General features: G+C 30.8%; 1 protein-coding gene and 4 long non-coding RNA genes across 8 annotated transcripts in view; 4 read left to right on the top strand and 1 right to left on the bottom strand.

The window, feature by feature from the left end:
- LOC116186234 overlaps positions 1-987 on the top strand; it is a 2938-nt gene extending 1951 nt beyond the window's left edge. Inside the window, exon 3 of the long non-coding RNA XR_004151191.1 lies at positions 939-987. This is a non-coding gene — a long non-coding RNA (uncharacterized LOC116186234). The remainder of the gene's footprint in view (positions 1-938) is intronic.
- LOC102677019 (tyrosine-protein kinase Btk29A) overlaps positions 1-22198 on the bottom strand; it is a 164585-nt gene that overhangs the window by 69645 nt on the left and 72742 nt on the right. The window contains exons 1-2 of one of the 3 annotated variants that reach the window (XM_006620455.1): positions 22126-22198; positions 15231-15647 (exon numbers count right to left, since the gene is read on the bottom strand). The exons of the other annotated variants lie outside the window; for them this stretch is intronic. Coding sequence (XP_006620518.1) covers positions 15231-15300 — 70 coding nt within the window. The 5' untranslated portion in view covers positions 15301-15647; positions 22126-22198. The remainder of the gene's footprint in view (positions 1-15230; positions 15648-22125) is intronic. 3 annotated transcript variants of the gene reach the window in all.
- Positions 1845-2530, top strand: LOC116186236. Its single transcript, XR_004151193.1, has 2 exons — positions 1845-2178; positions 2266-2530. It is a non-coding gene; the product is annotated as an uncharacterized LOC116186236 (long non-coding RNA).
- On the top strand, positions 14204-14824 carry LOC116186235. Its single transcript, XR_004151192.1, has 2 exons — positions 14204-14647; positions 14738-14824. It is a non-coding gene; the product is annotated as an uncharacterized LOC116186235 (long non-coding RNA).
- The window catches only part of LOC116186229, a 2653-nt gene continuing 469 nt past the window's right edge, over positions 20015-22198 (top strand). The window contains exons 1-3 of one of the 2 annotated variants that reach the window (XR_004151184.1): positions 20016-20365; positions 20742-20846; positions 21269-21843. This is a non-coding gene — a long non-coding RNA (uncharacterized LOC116186229). Of the gene's footprint in view, positions 20366-20741; positions 20847-21268; positions 21844-22198 lie in introns of those variants that run through there. The other variant, XR_004151185.1, reaches the window with a different exon arrangement.

The raw sequence follows: 22198 nt of genomic DNA, 5'->3' as shown, positions 1-22198 counted from the left end.
TAATAGATATGCAAAAAAAAAAAAAAACAAAATATCAAATATTCAATATTCGAATTTCTTTTAATTATATCTTTTAATCAATAACATTTTTGAAACAAGAAAAGTTTTTTTTTAAAAAATACAAAATCAAATGTGCTTAATTGGAATACTTTGCACGTATAACGAGGACATGTATTTACATGTGATTGAACACAACGATTTCAGAAAAGAGATAAACGAATGTTGTTAACACGTGTTCTACACGAGCGTTACGATAATTTACCAGAGTCCCTTTCGTCATTATGATAATCAAACAGGAGTGAACATGTCCCACTAATTAAATTGCCAACACGCGTAAGATGCACTTGGATATCGGTCATCGATTATCCGCGTACCGCGCAATTAATCTCGCACCATTATTAATTCCTTCGTAGCCAATGATCACCGCCCCCTCTTCTATGACACCTTGCATAACTTAATCTGACAATTCTATCTCTTATAGATCTTAAGAGGATAATCTAACGAGTATAATTTTCATATTAAAAATTAATAAAATATATTTTTGCCATATTTTAAGAAGAGTAAAATTGATTAAAGGAAAAGATATATATAAAAGTAATATATTAAATTAAGAAGTAATTAGTAGTTCTTCAACTTTTCTTGGTACATACAAGAGATCCTGAAAACATACTTGGTGTTCTATGTTCTTTAAAATAGGATTCAATAATACTCTTCTTTTGTGGTAGGTTTTTTAATATTTTTCTTTACCAATTTCTTTAATATCTAATCCTATTAACACATCCCATTCTTTTCTATTATCCTCCTTTGCCTTTCTTCTTCTATTTCAATTTCCTTCAAAGCAATAATACCTTGATATTTTCCTTTATAATAAAGTAGACTATAAATTTTCTTCTAATAGTTATATATTTAAACTAATATTTATATTTTTATATTTTCAGATTTTCTCCAAAAGTCTCCACCACACACATATCTCTTCTTTTCCTTTTTTCCTTCTCCTCCTATATTTTTTTCTCCCCTCTTCAATCTCCCCTTTCTTTCTTTCTTTCTTCTCTCCCTCCCCTTCAATCTCCATCTTCCCCTCCTCCTTCCTTTAACCCCTTTGCTCGCAGCTTAAATGCAAGCACGCTTGCACGTGGCACGAGTCAAACAGACGCGTTTTACGCGTAATTTAACCCAAGCCTCGTGAAAACGGCCGACGACGACACACAACCGTGTTTCCACGCCCTTTGTACGTCCTCCGCTGCTCTGGACGTCGACGCGACTTTGACTCCACGGAGGCGGACACGTAGACATCCCCTTATCCCCTTTGGGGGCCAACAAAGCCACGAGATCCATAGGACTTCGGCCTGGATATACACGTATCTGCGGCTCTGATGGCTAGAGTCACGCGCCTCGAATAAAATACTATCCCGTCGAGACCGTTACTTCTACCACGTAACGTTTCGCGCTTGTGTGTCCTTCCACCATGTTTTATTTATAAAGACCGAGGATTTTTCTCGAGGATCGGGAAGACGCCGAATGGAATGAGACTTAAGCTTGATTTGCTGGGAATCGAGATCTGAAATGGCGGTTTTACGCTCGTGCAACGGCGGATTTTTTGCCTGGTAATAATGGAAGAAACGAGGAGTGTCTCCTAGCTGAAAATTTATGGGTTCAAAATTATGGGAAAAATTGAAGTAATATTTGCTTGTTTTGATATTTTGAGTTTGATATTTGAAGTTTTTAATCGAAAGATATTTTACGAATGAATTAATATAAATGTATATTTTGTTTCAGAAATTCATTTTTGGGATATTGTTTTGAATTTACAACAAATAACGAATCGAAAATAATAAGCCATGTTCATGGAATATTTGATGATCAGAATAGACTCAAAGGAAAGATGGAATGTACAAACATAAATTGTCGAATAATAGGAGTGATTGACCGAGTAAAAAATCTTTTATTTTCTTGCTCCGTTTCTCTTATATTGCGAAATTCTTTCCTTCGTGAAAAATTCACGAAATCGCCTGGAAGTTTCAATCGACTGTTTCTCAATTCTTTAAGAATAGCATCGACAAAGAAAACATCTAAATTTGTTGGAACAAAAACTATTTAGAATCAAAATGAAACGGAATATTCGATTATCAAAAGTCTCTGAAAAAAAATAATCAGATATTTTCCTTCACGAAGTTAATCGTAAAAATTTCGCAAGAATTTCGAATCGAGTATTCATCGAACGTATCTATATTTCTATTAAGTAGATATAATTCATCTTCATTTCAGAACGGGCTAATGCTCCTTCCTTGATTCCAACAAGATATCCGGGACAGATGTTTGCCATCAATCAAGGTGTATGTAACGATTAATCCATCACGTATATCATCGCACTGCGAGAATTGTCGAGAAGATTATAAGAGACTTCTACACGCTTGAGACACAACTGCGAAGATCAAATTACCCCATCTTTCACGTATATCTCACGTTGTTTCTTATAATGGCGATGATAAAATTGGAAAATTGAACAATTTCGAAGAAGCTTTAAAAAGTTTGAAGAAATTTATTTTTAGCTAAAAAAGATTGAAGAAATTTATTTTTATATCTCTTAAAAATTTGATAGACGATATAAATATTGAAAGTTGCATTAAAAATGCACTAAAAGAGCGAGATAAAAATAGTCCATAGAGCCATAGTGTTGCTCAAGTTATACAGTCTTCAATATCTATAAAATCTTAGCAAGAATTGTAGAAAATCGAAGAGTTATAATTTCTAGGAACTTTTGACAAATAATTAGAAATAAATCGGGGCGACATCTCTCGAGATAAAATTTACTGTGGACGAACTAAAGAAGGAAATATAAAAGAACGGAAGTTTGATCGTGTCGCTTAATTAAAAATCAAGATCGTGTCACGAGTGAAAGGATATTTCTTTCGGAATACTTGGCGCGAGTTGCGAACTTTTTACAGCTCGTGAAAATGAAACTAAGTTTTATATCGAAGTGAAGGCGTGCCTTCGTAAACTTGGTCAACCTTCGCGACAAAAAGACTTGAACATTCGTGGAAAAAAAAAGGATAAGTATCATTATTTCATTAAAATATCATTACTCGTTAAAATTAATTTCTCAAAACGATATTATTTATAGGATGATTTGATGGACAACTATGCATTTTAATATCATACCAAAAATCTAACGAAATTCAAAATATGTTACATAGTATATGCAACAGCAGTTACACCATGCAAAAGAAAATGAAGAATTCACGTCAACAGAATGAAAATGTTGGTAACAAAAAATTAAACACGCCTAAAACGTTCAATCTCTAACAAACATCATATTTGATATGATATATCAGCTGTTCCAATAGTCGTACTACGTATTTCAAGAAGGTTTTCCTTTTTAAAAAAGTAGAGCCACTTGAACCTCCTTTCCGCACAAAGTAACTCGTTTCGAGTTGTTGGCAAATTGAAATCGATCGATTCCTCCCCCTTTTCTCCCGGTATTCCTTTTTACACCACACTCTGATTCAATTTCGAGAACAGATGCAATCGCTTAGAAGAAGGGACGGGACTAAGGGATGGGGTTGAGAAGCGGAGCAAAAAGTGGAAACTATTTTTCCGGGTGAACAACGAGCATGGAGGTTAGACGCTCTCTGGTGTAAACCATTAACGCTCGATTAGAAACGTATCTTTCGTAAAATTATCCTTTCCGGCCTTGACTTTGGAGTACCGCCTCCGGATGAGCTGTTTGGCTCTGTTGGATACTTCTCGCCCATTCTTCTCGCCCATCCGGATACTTTTATTTGTTCAAGGATGCGTCACAAATCTTGGAAAAGAATCGTGAGAATCTGGTAATCTGTGGTTGGAATATTTATGATTGGAAGTGAAAATGGAATGGAGAATATAATAGAATTTTCCTATTTTAGATTTTCATCGTTGGAAAACTATTGAAATAGAAAGTTTAAGTGATATTTAAAATTATCATTTGGATACTGATAATATAAAGGAAAGAAGAAATTTTTCATGAAATTCTATGTTATTTAAGATTTGGAATTGATAATTATAAGGTGGATTTATGAATTAGCTTCAATAATCTTAATCTTTAAGTCTAATGGACGACTTCAATCGAATTGGACGAGTTAGAGGACTAAATTTCTTCTAAATAATGTTCACAGGTAATCCCTGAGATTTTTAAATTTCAGATATGTTTATCACACATGTTCGAATAAATCATCTTTTCCTATCTTCTTATAGATTGAATTTTAAAATGCTTATAAGAAGAAGAAATAATGAAGCATCGTAGTCAAAAGTGAAAAACTAAAATATAACATAAAATATTTAAATGAAATACACTCATTTAATATTTACACTCAAAAGTTTTAATACAGGATTATAGTAATTTCAATTAATAAATTGGAATAATTAGATTTACTATATTCCATATTATTATAATATTCATGGCTGAAGAAGAATCCATGGAAGCATTAAAACATAAAGATCATCGATGAAGAAATGTTTGAATCTAATTTCTCATAAATCTATCACAAAAACCTCGTCATACTTCATTCAAATCTCCTTTTAAGCAAGAAAATCATTCCAATAATCAAACGCACTTTTCCATCAAAGCAAAGGCCATGTGTCCATTGACCAATATCGAAACCTATCCCTAAATTCAACTAGGTTTCCAGGGCAGGCGTAATTCCGGCCTTCGGTATAATGAGAGTGGCCGTAATTTCGGAGGGTAAGCCGGCTTTCCATTTGCCAGGAACTCACTCTCTACCCACAATCTCCTTCGACCACGGTATCTCGCTGTCCGTTACGATTCGAAGAAAGGAACAGTGGATGGAACCGAACGCGAGTGATATCCAGAGACTATTGAATGACCTTAATCCAATTTCGATTGGACCTTCAACTAAGGTCCATGAAATTGTCTCACACAAGTGGATGAAATTTGAGATAATGTGGCTCTGCTTATGATGAAACATGATGAAACATGATGAAACATGATTGCAATTTTATTCTCTAATTTTTCTGTTTTCTAGTAAGTATATTATATCCTTTTAAAAATATATTAACAGGAATATTATATAGGAATAGTATAGTATTGTATCGAAATCTTCATGCCTATTATAAGAATCCTAAATATATTAACATTATTAGATAGAAATATATAATGTCTATTGAATATAATATGTAAAAATTGAAAAAAAAAACGAGTTAATCAAATGAGATTCGAATCCATATCTGTCAAGTCCATGAGATAAAATTCTATCTCTTATGACGCCCTTTAACTTTCTTGTTCTTATTCATTTTTATTTATAATTGGCATGGAGATTTCGATATTATAATGTTATATTATTATTATGCTATATTTTAATATATATAAATAATAATAATAATATATAATAAATAATAATAATATATATAAATAAATAGTGTATCTACTTTTCTAGGTATCTAGTATTCAATAAAAAACATATAGAATTGGGCATACAAAAATATTCTTTAAAACACATTTATTAAATTATAATCAAATTTAATAAAAAAAGATAGAATATTAATATGCAAAAATCTAAAAGAATGTATATTATATGCGAAAAGGACGTATCCAAAACGAATTATAATAATTAAAGGAATGGATCTTCATTTCACTTCTTTCAATTCATTAAAATTTGAATTCATATGAATATTCGCAGTCCAGACGCTTCAATTTAAGTATAAATATGTCGCTCACGTTTTCGAATATCGTTTTCCAATCCACCAAGAGCGGACAGCTCCATGGACAGCTGCCCAGGATCCCATCCCTAAATCTTTAAAATGGTTCCAGCCACATCATCCTCCGCCTTCCTCCTCCAGCATTACCATACTGGAACACACGCAAAAATTCCGATCTCGAGGCAGAAGAAGAACGCGTCAGACGTGAGAAACATCTCTCGAGGCCCCCTCGGGTGCTGGCACAAGAAGATATTATCGATAAAGGGAGTCTTTGGTGGCGCGTTTCCAATGTAAAAGCGGGCCGGATCCGCTCGTGTTCGCGCATATAAACCCCGTGTACGTGTCGTCACAATATACACGATGGATCCATCGTCTCCTCACGTGTTCCTTTCCTAGGCAACAATCCCCTTAACCTACTTATCCAACAAGAGTGAGTATGACTCGAGCCGATTTCAAAATTTGGCAAAATTTCTCTATAAGCATGATTGTAATTGGTAATTTAGATGATAATATATTGTTAACAAGTATTTGGATAATTTACAAACTTATTGTTCTTAAAATCGATGCAATTTTATGAGAAATAATTGTATAATCATGATTATATGGGATTATTTTAAAGATTCTTTTACATCCGTTAATTAAATTTCTTTAAAAATTACTTTACAGAAAGTTGAAAAAATTCAAAGGAGTTCCAGATATTAAAAAAATTTTACAGATAACTAAAACTATGGATTTAAAAATTGAAAGCTTCTCTTTACTTAATTTTAAAAGATTGTTTGCAACGCTTTAGCATCTAATCCAATAAAATAAAAAATTGATGTCATTCTGTAGAATGTTTCTTCAATGATCAATTTTATCAATTATCAATATATTTAATTTCAAAAATAATAATTACAACAAGATCAATTGTCGATCAATTCTCTGTATCTTCATGGATAAGTTCAGGTAATTAGCATAGGTGTTTGAACAATCATTGAACTTAGTTCAATAAAACAGGATTTAGCTGTGGCCATCTTTGCGAACAGCGTTAAATGAAGCGATACCATTTAACGCCGCGTTTGCTGCAGCACTGGGACAATTTTGGGTTAAATGATGGTCCGATGCGGCTAAATGTCCGTTGCAATTTCTACTAATATCGTTCCACTTGCACTATTCGTAGTGTGCTGTGGTTTTATCAAGAAATACAATCAGAAATCAAATATTTCAATAAAATAAATAATACTGCATTTTAACCACAATTGTGTTTATTGATCAAGTACGATTTCTAAAAGAACTCGCTATATTTCATTATAAATACTTTATTTTGAATAATAATTATGAATAATTATTTTTTTGGAAAATATTTTTAAAATTAAACTTTTAAATTAATGTTAAATTTTTACAGGAAAGTTCAATTTTGTAAAATTGATCAATTTGATCAAAGTATTAGACAAATAGTAATTAAGAATACAAGAGCTCAAAAAATATTAGGAATAATAAGAGTTGCCTGTTAAATATATTTAAAGTACATATTTATTCTCGATAAAATAAAATAATAGGTACTCTGAACATTCGTATGATTATAATTAATAGAAAGAGAGAGAGAATTTCTTAATATAAGAGATACAATATTTAGTCAGAATAAAATCGCATATTATATATTATAAGAATAAAAATCATATAAGAAGTAATAAATAGATATCATCTCGAGTTAACTTATAATTTCAGTCTCAATTTTTACGATTATTAAATAAAAACAATTATATCGTATACCTTGGTATTAGAACACTGGGAACCCAAAGTAACCAAAGAAATTGCATAAAAGTATATTTCCTTTAAAGTAAAGATAAATCCACAGAGAGAGGAAACACGATAGAGAGGAATTTTCCCGATCTCATTCCGTTTTCCTGTACGTTGCCACCTAACACAATTCAAACAAAGATACAATCGTTGAAGACCCACAACCTTCTCACTCCACATACCACATTCTTCTTTACGGGCGTCTTTTCTTCCCTCTGGCATTTTTCTTCTATCTCTTTTGTGGTCTAACAGATCTCTAATTGAAAAATATCTCTAGTCTTTTTGACTCTATCCTATAGCCTTTCATTCGCGCCGAATGTGGTCACGAAACGACTCTCTAAGAAAGTATACACGTAATATCCCGCCGCATTGGGATAAGGTTATGCGCGCGCAGCGGGGGTGGAGAGTGGGGAGAACAGGCTCGTAAACTCGAAGCCGTGTTGCTTGGCCTAATTAGGAGCCGTTGCATGCCTCAAAGCGACGATGGTGGGGAACGGAGGACGCACAAAGCCGACTAGGATGCACCTCGACAAAATGTCCCTAGGAGAAATTTTTCATTACGAGTCTGAAATCGCCTCCAACGCACATTTGTTACCGCACACGATCTCTCCTTTTCTTCTTTAATATTGTCCTATTTCGAATAGATTTCGTTAAAATCACGGTCAACATCTGGTTACTTTTCGATTATTATTCTGGTTATTATCGATTATTATTATATGATCGTGATTTGTTTTTTGATTTAATTACATTCTTTATGGAAAATATTTTAATCGTATAATTCAAAAAATATTAGGAATAATAAGAGAAATTTTTCTTAAGGATATCTAGGAATTTCTTATACATTTTCAGTAATAATTCTAATGATGCTTGTACTATATATATACAGTTTTTAAGCCATATCGATTAAAAAAAATATATTCCAACGTATTAACAATGCGATCCAACATCTCGAATAAATTCCTCAACAAAAAATTTGGAATAAAATCCCTAGTAAATACAACTTCTATTCACAAATCCCAAGCATCACAATAACAATATACCTATATTTTTACGTTTAGAGAAACTCGTTCTTTTATATTTCGTATACAATATCTCATATACGTGAAATGTTCCATTACTTTCTTACATAATATTCGTATGGAAGATATTAAAGCACCGATATTCTATGCTTCTTTTATTGTACGACGTGATATTTTCGATTTGCGTGGTATCTTTAAAATCCCTATACAAACGTTTCGAACAAAAAGACACTAGAAAGTATCGTTTCCTATACGGATCTTTCTCGATTTTCGAGATATAAAAGAAGACAGTAATTCAGTAGTGACGTTATTATGGAGGCAAGAATAGAAACATTATCCTTGACCATCATAAAAATCTGTAATATCCTCATCTCCTTACTGACTATTTCATCTTCGAATATATATTCAAGCTGTCATTCGTAAATTAAAAGCGTAGTATCGATTTAAGAAGTTCGACAATGCAGAAACAAGAGATCCATGGAAACGGTAAGCCCATACCATATTGGAAAAGTCAATACTTCAGAAAAAGTATTTGAATTGCACGATACTATTGAGATGGCGACTACTCGACGAGAATAAATTACATTGGTTGGTACTTCTTATCAAAAACCACTAAATCCTAACCAACTTCACTCGCGATATTTTCCAATCGTTTACATACGAGAACAATGACGCCAAGTTTATGGATAAAGCGTTCGCCTAACTAATATTGCATCCGATTATTTTCGAGTTTCTCTTGAATTATTATCACGGATACTCGATTTTTCTATTCTCATCAAGTAAATTGGAAAATATGTCGATTCTTCGTTCAAGGATTCAAAGAATTTTAATTTTATAATTGTTTTCTTTGTTTGTTCTAGATTAACTCTGATTTAATATTTATATATATTTTTTATTTTTGATTTGTTTTATTAGTATTGAAATATTATATCAGAATGTGACTTAAGAATCGTAGAAAAACTAGTGCTATTTTCTCCATCTCCTTGAAATTTCGATTATTCCATATTTTCTACCAATGTTTGTAAAATAAGAATAAAATTCTCAATTAAATAAACGAAAAATAAAATTATATGGAATAGAAGAACAAATTTTAATTAAAGCAATAAAAATTGCATGCTTTGGAACAGCGTTAAGCAAATGATATCGCAATCTTCCAAAACTCTGGCGCATTATTTGAACGATCCAATTAAATGAAAACCATGGAAAGACGATAGCAGAAAGTTCGATGTCTGGTAGATGTTAATCTCGCAAGAAACGAGAATTGGCCATTTCTTTAAATGTTTTATTCGAATTAAACTTCTTTCGTATATCCTTAAATATATTTTTTGTCTCGTCGATTTTCTTCAGGATTTTTAGAAAATAAAATTTAATTAACCTTTAGAGGATTAGAAAAAACAGATTTAAATATCAAGATGAAAATTATAAAAAAAATAGTATAAAAATATTAATTGAGTCTTATCTTTCAAATTACAGGTTATTTAACTTTGTACTACGAACGCCGGTGTGCTAGCAACTAAATTGCAACACTCAGTGGTAAATATATGATTAAATAAATAAAATATAGCCAGTCACATATTTCTTATAAATATATAAAAATTATGAAATAATTATATTTACTTCACAGATTTGGCAGATATTTAAATATATGGAAGAATATTACTTAACTTCATATTTTAGTGAAAAAATATAAAGTATACTAAAAATGGTGTACTAAAAAGAAACAAATAAAATTTAAATTTAATTATTAAAATAAAATAACAAATAAATAATAAATAAATAGATAAAGAGATATAAATTGTACACTAGAAATAGGAATACCAGAAAAACGAATGCAATTTATCGTTCACAGTTTTTAATAAAAGTTTTATTTAAAAATATATCCTACAATTTTAGCAGGAATGTTCTAAGTACACGTACAAGTTTTTGTAAATCTATTATTTACGATACTTTCATTTATGACATTCCGTATATTATCCTTCCAAAGCTCAATAGTAATTCTCGAACAAATTTAATTCGAACTCGCAAAATAATAAATAAAACGTTTCATTGGGAAGAAAAAGTTGAAAAAGTTGAATAGGGGTTAGGCGAGAGAAGAAAAATGGATTTGCAGCTGCGAATCGTGGGATGGCCGATAGGAAAAGCGGGTTACACCACTTTTTACGGGGCTTTTCCATTTGCGGTGGTCGCGGTTGCGGGATCAGACCCCCCAGTGGGAACGTTGTATCGTCCGGTTAACTTCCCCTGAGCCAATTGGATATTCGAGTACGGCCTGGTATTTACGACCCCCTAAAATCGAACCATGGCGTTATCACGAATCGCCTCGAGCTTTTAGGAGAGAATGGTATATAGTGATTGAAGATCTTGAATAAGATTGCATTGTGATTTGTTACTTGATAGATATACAAAGTGTTGATATATTCGTGGAATACTTTTGATACTTTTGGATCCAATTCTTCAAGCGTATGTAATTTTTAACATTTAGGATTAATATTCTAATAGAATATATTTTTCTGAAAGAATATATTTTAGTTTTTAATCCTTCAAGTGTTTATTTAATCTGTAAACTTGATTTTCCAAATTTATTTTGGCTTCAAGAATTTTTTAAAAAATTTGTTTTAAAAATGATTCTCTAAAATCCTGCAAATATATTAACATTTTATATTTTCATAAAAAAAAAAGTTTACTTTATAATTTCATAAGAAAAAAGTTCAAAATTATTAACCATAAGCCCCATAACTCTAAATCAAGTAATTTTTTTTAAAACAAAATTAGATAATTTGAAAATTGATAAAATTTATTGATTTTTTTAAAATGATTATTTTTATGAATTTTTTTTTCAATCATTTCTCCTGAATTTATTATTCAAAAAATTAATTATGAAAAAATTAATCATATCATATATAAGATTTGGCTTGAAATTAAACTTTGAAACTTAAAGAGTTTTCTTAACCTTAACTATCTTTTAGAGTAAAGAAAATGATCTTGAACGGTCAATTGACTTTAGACATGGGCTTTTTATCCCAATTACACTTTCCGCAAGATATTTCGAGAATTTTACTTTGTAAATTTTATTTCTTTGATCATAAATGTATATTATTTTTTCATTATAATTTTGTGTTGTTTTTATGATTAATTTTTAAAGATAACTTGCATTACTTTGCCATTTTTTCAAATTTGAATTAATATAATTTTTCAACAACCTAAAATTAGGAAGGAAAAAACAATTAAAATTAACAAATTGTGAATATTAATTACTAATATCTAATGTAGTCAAATATTTTTATAATTAACTTTACATTTTATTTTTCAGAAAAGAAAAGAATAAACTTGATTTAGCCAGAAATAGAGACAGAAAGTTAAAATAGTAATGCAAATTTGAAAAAGAAAAAAGTAGCAGAGTTAAAATTTCATGAATTGAAAGTCTGACTCTTCAGAAAACAAGCAATGTGAAACAAGGTAACGTATGTTTCTTAAGAAAAGAAATTACTCCAGGAATATGAAACATTTGGTATACACAGTATCCTAGAATGAGATTTGGTTTGTTGACAATTGAGAAAGAGAGAGAGAGAGAGAGAGAGGAAGAGGAGAAGGAGGAGGAGGAGGTAGAGGAAGAGGAGGAGGAGGAGGAGGAAAAAGCAAGCAACTTTGACGCAAACAACTTTTTACCGGAATATCAAGGCGAAGAAGTAGTTCAAGATGAAAGCAAATGGAACAACCGCGGCCTCGCGGTTTCATATGAAACTTCTAGAGCGGCCAACTTTTCTCTGATCGATGAAAAAGAAAAGAAAAAATAATATGTATCGTTTGAAGGATATGTATCATTAAATTAAAACAAGATTTCCTCTCCTTTCCGATAAATGGATGTATTTACATGTTTAGGTAAGAGAATATTTCAATCTGGAAAAGAAAAATTGTTTATTTAACATAATTTATCTCATTTCTTGTGAATATGAATTAATAGAAGAATTATCAAAAATGAAATAAATAATAATATATTAATAAACAAATATAATAACATAATTTCAATCATACATAACATTCATCAACATAGAATATATAAAAAATATGAACAATAATAAATATAGTAACTTAAATTTTATTTTGATAAAAATATTACTAAGAATATCAGGCATCATTCATACAAACAAAATATTTTGATTTATCCAATCTAAGACTTTTGTATAGCGTTATAGAAGATATCTGTGTCCAGGAAGTTCCAGAAGCGAATAAGGAACGCCTATCACGCGGCATCAGCGTCGTCGAACTCGGATATTCAATAAGGAAACCGTCGTGATTCGTAATGCCGCTCTCCTCGGCTGAACGTGTCGCGAATAACGCGCAGATGAAATATCCTCGCAAGTTCTCTTCTAAATATGAATGTAAAGCCGAATGTAACTCGGAGTATCTCTCTCAGATGTCTTAAAAACTGAGAATCGAGTGAATACGACGGGTTTCCGTGGTATTCAGAATTTCATCTCGTTTCTCGCGAAATATCGTATCGAAAGGGATTCCTTTCATTTCAGAGGGAGTTGTAAATTTTCATATACCAAAGAAAAGATGAATATTCTCTGGATAAAAGAAATGTTTCGTTAATATTCTTTATCACAGTGAAAAGAGCAAAACGTTTCACGGACGATTAATTAATTTTCATTAATACCAATTAAAACGTGTATATCAAAGATATAAATGAAATGTCTTTTCTCCAATGAAACAGTCTTTCTTGAGAATTAACTTTCTCCATTTATATAAGGTAATGAATGATTCGAGGAAATGGAAGCACAACGAAGAAAATAATTTGATCACCTTGAATATTTTATTTGGTTTTGATTTAAAAAATTTGAAAAGAATCGAAATGATAATCTGATAAAATATATCGTTCTTTAAATTGAGGAAATTTCCATTAAATTTTAATCACTGTAATATTATTATAAATTATACTATATCTGTCAATTTAATATATTTTTTGCGCCTCGACATCCGGTATTTCTACGCGAGAAACATTCTCTTCCTCGTTGCATGCGGAAGAGGAAACTGGAAAGCCTTTATCCGAGCCAAGGTTAATAAATAAACAGACGATGGAACGCGCAAAAAGAATGCACGATCAAAGATGATCGTCTGCAATCAGTATTCAAACATATTTGTGGAACTTCCGTCGTCATCCTTAAATTATACGAATATTACTTCGTTCTTCCGATCAATGATTTTTCGAAGGCGATGTAATATTTTAAAGTAGAAGAAAAACAGTTGAATAAATTAAAAATTCTTTTCTCTTTTAATCTTTGTAACGTAGGATCTATCATTGAAGCTACATTGATCACGGACTATTGTTGCTAAATTCATGTTGCATACAACGTTGGAAAAGAAGATTTCATTTTTTATCGACATAACAGAAAATCGAAAACCTACTAGTAGAGAATATAGACATATTCAGCTGATTAATAATTTTTGTTGTGATGATGTAAGATTATAAAATTGTATATAAATTATTTCTCTTATTTGCAAGAAATGCAACAAATGACGGATTCAAATTCTTCAGTGTTATGCTTGGATAAGTGATAGATTTAGAATATAGTTATAATAGGTTAGGTTACTAATAGACAGCAATATTTAATAAGCAGCAATATGATTATCAATAAGAAATGGAAATAAAAAAAAAAACAGGAATCTAATTATGAGTAAAAATAATATGCAATCTTATCTCATAAGATTCATTTATTTGCATGTAAAGCTTTAATGATCAAACAGCAGTTGAAAATAACAAATTCTATTTTATGCGAAGGAAAATCTAGAAGAGAAAAAAAAAGATATAGTATAATCAATGATTTGAAATAATCAGTTTAATGAATAGATTATCTCTTGAGAGAAATAAAGAAAAAGTTGGTTATGTTCATATTATGAAATTTGATGAAATGCTAGGTTAAAATTGAACGAGGCCAAAATAAAATCCTGTAAAAGGATTCGTCCAACTTTTCGCGGCCAATTGCGGGGAATTAGGGTGAACGAGTGATGATATAGATATATAGAAGAGGAAATTTGAGCGGATTAGAGGAAATTAGGGGATCAAGAAGAAGAGAGAGAATTATATAGGCATGGTGAAGGATCTCGTGATCAATGCAAGTACAAAAGACGAGATATTCGGAGAATATTAAATTTGCCTGGTAAGAAGGTTGACATATTATACGATATGCTAGTAGAAGTGAAGCTTGATAAATCGTTGTTGAGAAACTCATCATTTATTATACTTTCAGCCATCTTCAGTAAAATAAATCTAATAATATAGAGGATGAAGCATATCAGGATTAAATAAATTTCTATTAAATAAATTTATTATTTCATAATACAATCTCTTTTTGAATCTATTATGTTTTATATATTTATCTAATAATATTTCAATCAATACAATATACAATAATAGTTGAATAATTATGATTTATGATGTAAGTAATCTTTATCAATCATTTTTTTAATACATTATGAAACTTATTAATATTTTTATTTTAATTTTTAGCTTTCTTTTTTTTCATTCGTCATCTTTTTTTTTATATTTAACAAAATATATGATTTTAATATTAAATTTCAATATTAAATTCTATAAGTTTGAGATATTATCCAACTTTTATCATAAAATGAATTTTTTATACTAAATTTCATTTAAATCTATTCACATCTCGATTTCAAATTCATCAGGCAACTAGCAACTCTTGCCTCTTAGTTTATTCAATAATATCCGCATTTACGAACCTGCGAGATTAGTCGCGAAATTCCAAAAGGACCATCGGCAACCAAAGAGTTTCATCTCGCGTTCCTTCATGCCTGAGGCTCGCTCAAACGATCCTCTGGGTCTGGCTCGTGCTGATTCCCAAAATCAGGCATCGGTTGGACGCTCCTCCGTAATCCAAACGGCATTCACGTAACCACAATTTCCTCTGAAAATAGCAGACCGGTTCCGCCTCTCCCCTTGCAAGATGTAATCCAAACCGTGGATTTTAGTTGGTGGATGCGTCAGAAATCTCGCGAAGCACGATAACACCGCATTTCTGTTCACTTAAGCGGATCATTTCTGCACGGTTAGAGGAAGGCCAACGTTTCATCTTCAAGCAAGCGAAAATCGTGATCGATGCCTTCGAGGTGAATTCATTTAATGGGATTAATTCGAATCTGGTGAGATGAAATTTTTTTTCTTTTAGAAAACCAATTGAAATGTTCGATTTTACGTAAGATATTCGTGGTTTCGAGGCCCAGATTTGATTAAAAATAAGTGTTTATTGAAAAGAAGATAAAAGAAAGGATGATAGAAAAAACATGAAATTTGAACAATAAAATATAATTTGTCAAGAAAGTTATGTTAAAATATTTAAATATTGAAAATATAAATTAAATTTTTTAATAAATAAAAATAACATGGGATAATTTCTTAAAGAAACTTCAATCAAAATTTGAATTACTCTTCTACTTTTTATTTGAGTGAAAATAATACATTATAGTAGCTATTAAAAAGAGAACAAGAGATACAATTATAACTTCCAAATATTAAATCAAAAAATTGTGAATTCCAAATTCACAATTCTTCGATTTTTTATATCTTCTCTTCACTTTAAAAGATTCTTCCAAGAGCTTTACGTCTCATAAACCAAATATGTACTTTATCTTATGTGATTTCAATTCACAGAATGAAGAAGCCATTATCACAAAGCTACCAGCTTGAGACTCCAGATATTTGAAAAGATCCAAATGTGAGCTCAGTCAATTGGTAAATCGCAATAATTGGAATCGGCATTAGGATTCGACAGGCTAATAGCTCGGCTGCCGAGATACGAGCTGCAATACGGTTTATTGGCACAAGGGCGAACAGCACCGTTCATATCGAGTTTCTGCAACACCGGCGACGATATTTGTAGTCGAGTCAGCTGCGCCTCTCGAATAACTCCTGTCCCATGTGTTCCGCGAGCGAACACGCGCGCCAGCTATGCACCATGACGAACGTGCAATCATTTTAATAGAACTGATACATATGATCGATGATCAAGATATGACGAGTGTCATGGGAATCGAATTTTGATTGGAACATTAAATATATTGATGTGTCGAATATATTTTGAGAGAAAGAACTTTTATTAAAATAAGATAATTAAGATCCAAAGTTTGAAAGAAAAAAAAAGCAAAGTGAGATCAGTATGATAAGAGTTCAAAATAGATTTTTCTTAAAAATTTAACATTGTAAGTAATATTGAAAATATTAATATAAAGATCATTCAAAATAATCAAAGTTATTGAATAAGCCAGATATTGAATAATTTTTTTTTTTCAGGTTATTTAAAAGTTTCTCCCTCGTCAATGCAAATACAATTCAATTTATTATAATTCATCTTCTCTATTAATTAATTTTCTCTAAAATTTAACCACTTTCAATTTCCATTACATCAAGAATTCGTTATCTACAAATCTATTTCACTTTGTCATTCTCTTTGTCGACATCTGTTCAAGAAAATCTCATATCTTGGAACGTGTTTTTCGCTAACCACAGGTAGATTAGATATCGGTTCGTACGAGGCTGTTGAACCGTAGCTCGCGTTCTCCACTGTCTCTACTGTATTATGCAAATGCACATAGCAACGTTGCAGCCAGGCAAGTGGTTAATAATACATCTGTGAGTAATAGGCCACGCTAGTTTCCGTTTACCTGGTTGGCCAAGATTAAGGGCTTTCAGTCGAGGACACGCTCGATAGATTCGGGCTTTCTTCGAGGGGAAGTCGCCATGCCCGCTCCTTGCCTACGTTCCCAGTTTGATTATGGATCATGATTGAAATCGAATCGAGATTGCGACTACAAATTTACAAATGCGCATGCAGGATAATTTGGATAACGAGGCTCAAGTTGAATTGGATTGATATTACGATTAGGAATTTGAAGTTCTTAAGTTCGTTGTTTTGTACGAAATTGATAGGAATAGTTCAAGTTTATTTAAAAAAAAAAAAAATTAAAAATAAGAAAAATTAAATCTGCAGAGACTAGCAAGGTGTTTATGATTCTTAAAAGAGTTTATTGTTCAAAGATTTATGGGAGAATTTATACCTGAAATTTAATGCTCCTTACTAACGAGTGATTCTAATAATGTTTCCTTTTATTACTTCCGCGCGCTATTTTTAAGTATGCGCTCAGATCTTGGATAGTAAACCACTTCCTCCGGCCCATATCTCTACTTCAATAACCGTAAATTTTGATTGTCTTTGCGTGACAGATACTTCACTTGACTATTCTCTCACGTGGAAAATCATCCGTTTTGCAAGTTCATCGCATTCAATAGTAAAATTATTTTTCTTGTGTTAAAAAATTGACATCAAAATTAAAAGTAAAGGAAATTCAACGAAATAGAATCTAATCTGGCTACAATTATTGAATATAAAACTCAATAATTTTCGAAATTTTCTATGTCAACAAAGATTGACGCCAAAAGATCCAAGAAAATAAAAATTTATTTTATACGTACATTCAAAACATTTAAATTTTCTGAGAAATAATTTTCGAAATTTCTTTTATCTAGATGGCTCGAGAGTTTAAAAAAAATTCAGGAAAATATTCCATAGAAAGAGAAAAGTAAATAAGAAACTGCTCGGAATACATCAAACAAAATACAGCATCCCAGTGGCACGATATAAAATTTCCAACGTGGTCAGGATTGATGATCCGGCAATATGTCTCTCGTGAAACACGAGGCACCGTGTTCCACGAGCTACGTTTCCAGAGTAAGTGGTCGAGATGAAAGCTGGGCAAAGGCGTCAGGTGCGATCAACCGTTTTCAATAAGTTATACCCGACCGTCCACCCCCCATCGATCCTCGAGATCACCGTGTCAGCACGAGGATCGCTTCCGTACGATTTTTGCGTGCTGGATTTTGCCACGATATATCTAGTAAGTTTCAAATTTTAACACTAGAATTGCGAATCTATAATATGTAACTAGATATAGTAATATATCTAAGTGTATATTATATTATAGATTATTAGGATTAAAATAAAATATTTCTGTCAATATATTTGTGAAAAATCTTTGAAGGATCTATTTCAGAGATTAAAAAAAGAAATAAGTAAAGAGGCTTATTTATTAAGTTATAAGTATATATATATAATCAACTTTTATGTTTGTATTAGAATTGACTGTCCAAAAGTGTTCCTTAAATACATTAACATATATAATTATATTTTTGTCTTATTAAAAAGCAATATTAATTTTATCGAAATTATTTGGATAATTTCAATAATAATAAAAAAGACAAAATCTAAAATCAATTTGATTCGATTGATTTGATAATTCTAGTGTTAAATATAAAGTTCATAGATCTATATCGATTGGAAATTTCTGATTTTGAGAATCTTTTTTGATGAATTTTATGATTTTAGGTTTGGATTGGATTTGCTATTGGAAATGCTTCTGAGAATTTTGTCGGTAGCCTTTGATGTTAAATCAATGTAAAACTTTTGAGAATTTTTTTATAGCTTTGATATTGGGAATTTTTGAAAAATGAAAAATTTCTAAAAATTGGAAGATTCAACTTAATTTTGCTACTAAATGTATCGAAAATATTTATAAATTTTTGAAAATATTTCCAATAATTCTAAAAATTGAGATTTGAAATTTTACGTTATCTTTTATCAATAATTTCTGAAAATCGAATCAATTGATAATCCTTTAAAATTGTTTCTGATAAAAATTTTATTTTTGAATCTATTATTAAAAATTTATTTTTAGGTTTTTCCTATCTGTGGAAAAATTTCTAAATTATGGTAATCTTTACAATTTAATTTTTATTGCGCTAATCTTATCAAAAGATTTTGAAAAATCTATGACTAGCCACGCGTGAACAAATGTCGTAAACATAGAAAACACTGTACACGTTAGCCGATTCTATCGTCAACAGCGATAAATCAATATTTCATATCGATAACTGTAATGATACTTTGTGGATGGCCTTGCTGTAAAATTCGAAAGCAATTTAATAGCAATTAAAACAAACGAGGAATGAACGGTTGAATAATTTAACGAGTGATAAAACGTTTGTTAAGGCCAATTATCGATGTACATTAACACATACCGATGATCGTGCAACATATAAACCAGTGAATAGATTAACAGGAAGCCATTGACAACAAAGTTTCCTTTTGATAAACAATGATCTCACTTCGCTATCGCTCGAAGAAATTCAATAGATGATTTCACCTAAACGATAATATTGTAATGAGAAGCATAAGTAGAAACAATGACAATTGATAGATGGATAAGAATACTTAGAAGTTACTGAAATTAAAAGTTAAATGATATTAAAAATTTTTAGCGCATAGATGTAAGAACTATTTGAATAATTAATTGGATATAGACAAAAACAATATAAAATATACTTTGACAATGGATAATTGGATATAGCTTAAAAATTATTAAAGTCAAAGTTAAATATCAAAACTCTTTATATATAAATAATTTGATTATTTATAATTTGAATATTAATACAATAATACAAGTTTACACACATTACAATAATACAATAATACAACATTTTTTGAAAACTTGATAGATTAATATGTTAATAAAATCTACAACAACTTTGAGATATTAAAAAAAAGAATATAACTTAAAAGAAAATTGAGAGACACTGATCTCTCAACTCTGATCCAAGAGTAAAGTCAATTTCGAAACAATATCTTCTGTTCTCAGTAGAAACCTGGCATCAAGCACGAAGACAAACCTAAATTTCACTATTGCTAACTTGAACAAACGGCAACATACGTTAATACTCTGAGGACACAAAGCGATATCAAAGTCCGAAAGCTGAACATTGCTGTACCACAAAGTAGAGTCTTCTGACTTGTCAACTACAGATTGAGGTTAGGTTTACCTTTGAAGAATTTATCAAAAATAGATTCAACTTAGAAAAGGAATTAAAAAACGAAAAATTGAATAGATATTTCGATTCAAAAGTTGGGATTATTGATTGATCTTAGAATATATAAATTTTGAAGGATTCAAAGTATTCATAATCCATTTTTCGAAGAAAAATTTTCATTGTTTAAAAGATCGCAAAAATTTTGAATATTTGTTTAACTATTTTTAAATTTCCTGTAATAATTTCTTTTATGAAAAAAATCTTCATTTTTAGATATTTGTACAGTAATTTTCGATTATAATAATAAAATTTTATATACAAAGATTTTAAATATTGAAGACAGAAAATAATAATGCACGATCGAAACTTTTGAACAGCGCTGTACATTCCCGGTTGACTTCTAAAGGACTGGCATACAATCGCTGGAAGTGGATACTGTATTCAGCCAGACGGCTGTCATCCAGCTGTACCCTGGCGATTAGGTAATATCCCCAAGCGATTGCAAACTGATCGGTTTACTGTTAGACATTAAACAAAATAGATATATTCTAGATCTGGGTGTGTTAGATACAAGTGCTGGAAGCACTATAATCTGAAAATCGGTCAATAGTCATTAAGTTGTATCTCAACACCTGTGCAATGACATTTTGGAAATTTTTTATTCATAATTTTTTTTTAAATGCAAAATTATGAAATTAAAATATGAAGAACTTCTGAATATAACTTTATATTCGAATTTAAAAATTGCGATCTGAAGAATATCTAAGATTTCTGGAAATCACTATGAAATTCGAAACTTTTTAGAGATTTTTTAAAAAATTATCTATATGCTATAAAAAAAATTTTCCAATCTTAATCAAATTTAAAATTATTTATATATTAAAATTCAAAATTTTCATTGCAGCTCCAATCACAAGAAGAATCATTCTCCATAATTTTTATCAGTGAAAAATCAAAATCCCTAGGGGATTCTTAGATAAATCTTTCCAAACAACTTACGATCTTTGAATCATACAACTTTTGAAGATTACTGTATATACATATAGATATGCAAAATTTAAAGCTCAAGAGTTATACAGTTCCATAATTCCACCCACGCCAAGAATCATTTTCAAGTACCACCCTCGCCTATCACAATCGCCTACGCAGCAAATTAAAATTCTTAAACGAGAAATTGTACAAATCTTTCTAAACCGGAAGCGGCAACCACTGTCCAAACGTTCCATCACGTTGCACTGAAACGAGTGGTTAGTTAACCTTGACGATGAGACCTTTGATTACTGTCAAACACTGCCTACGTGTTCATTACAAGATTCGATTTCACGATGTTAAGATCAGGATTAACAACGAAGCATTTCGATACAAACTTTTATCCTAATGTTAAAATTTTCGAAGAAATTTCGATTTTATGATTTTTTCACTATTCTTATAATTTTCCTTACTTAATTTCGTAATATCAATACAACAAAATTTCAAGATATAAAATTATAAAATTAGAGATAATTAGAGAATTATATATTCTCAATATCTCATTTATATTTTCATTTATTTATATGTTATTACATATATCATATACTTATATAAAGATACCAATATTTCTGCCACTAAAGCTGAATGCAGAAAGAGAATAAAAGAGAAAAAAAAATATTCCCTTCCTCAAGATAATGCACTTTTCCAAAATAACAAGAATAAATAAATTTACACGACATGGAAATTGAAGAAACTGGGCCTCGAGAACACGATTTCCTCTCGATTTTTCACCGTTTGGCCGGCCACTGGCAAAAGGTAACACACGTTCACGCGTCGATGGCCAGGTGTGCCGTGGCTCGCGGAG

The sequence above is a fragment of the Apis dorsata genome, unplaced genomic scaffold, assembly GCF_000469605.1.
Source record: "Apis dorsata unplaced genomic scaffold, Apis dorsata 1.3 scaffold_517, whole genome shotgun sequence".
Taxonomy (NCBI): domain Eukaryota; kingdom Metazoa; phylum Arthropoda; class Insecta; order Hymenoptera; family Apidae; genus Apis; species Apis dorsata.
Note: the sequence above shows the minus strand (reverse complement) of the source record. Positions and strands in the feature narration are given on the sequence as shown.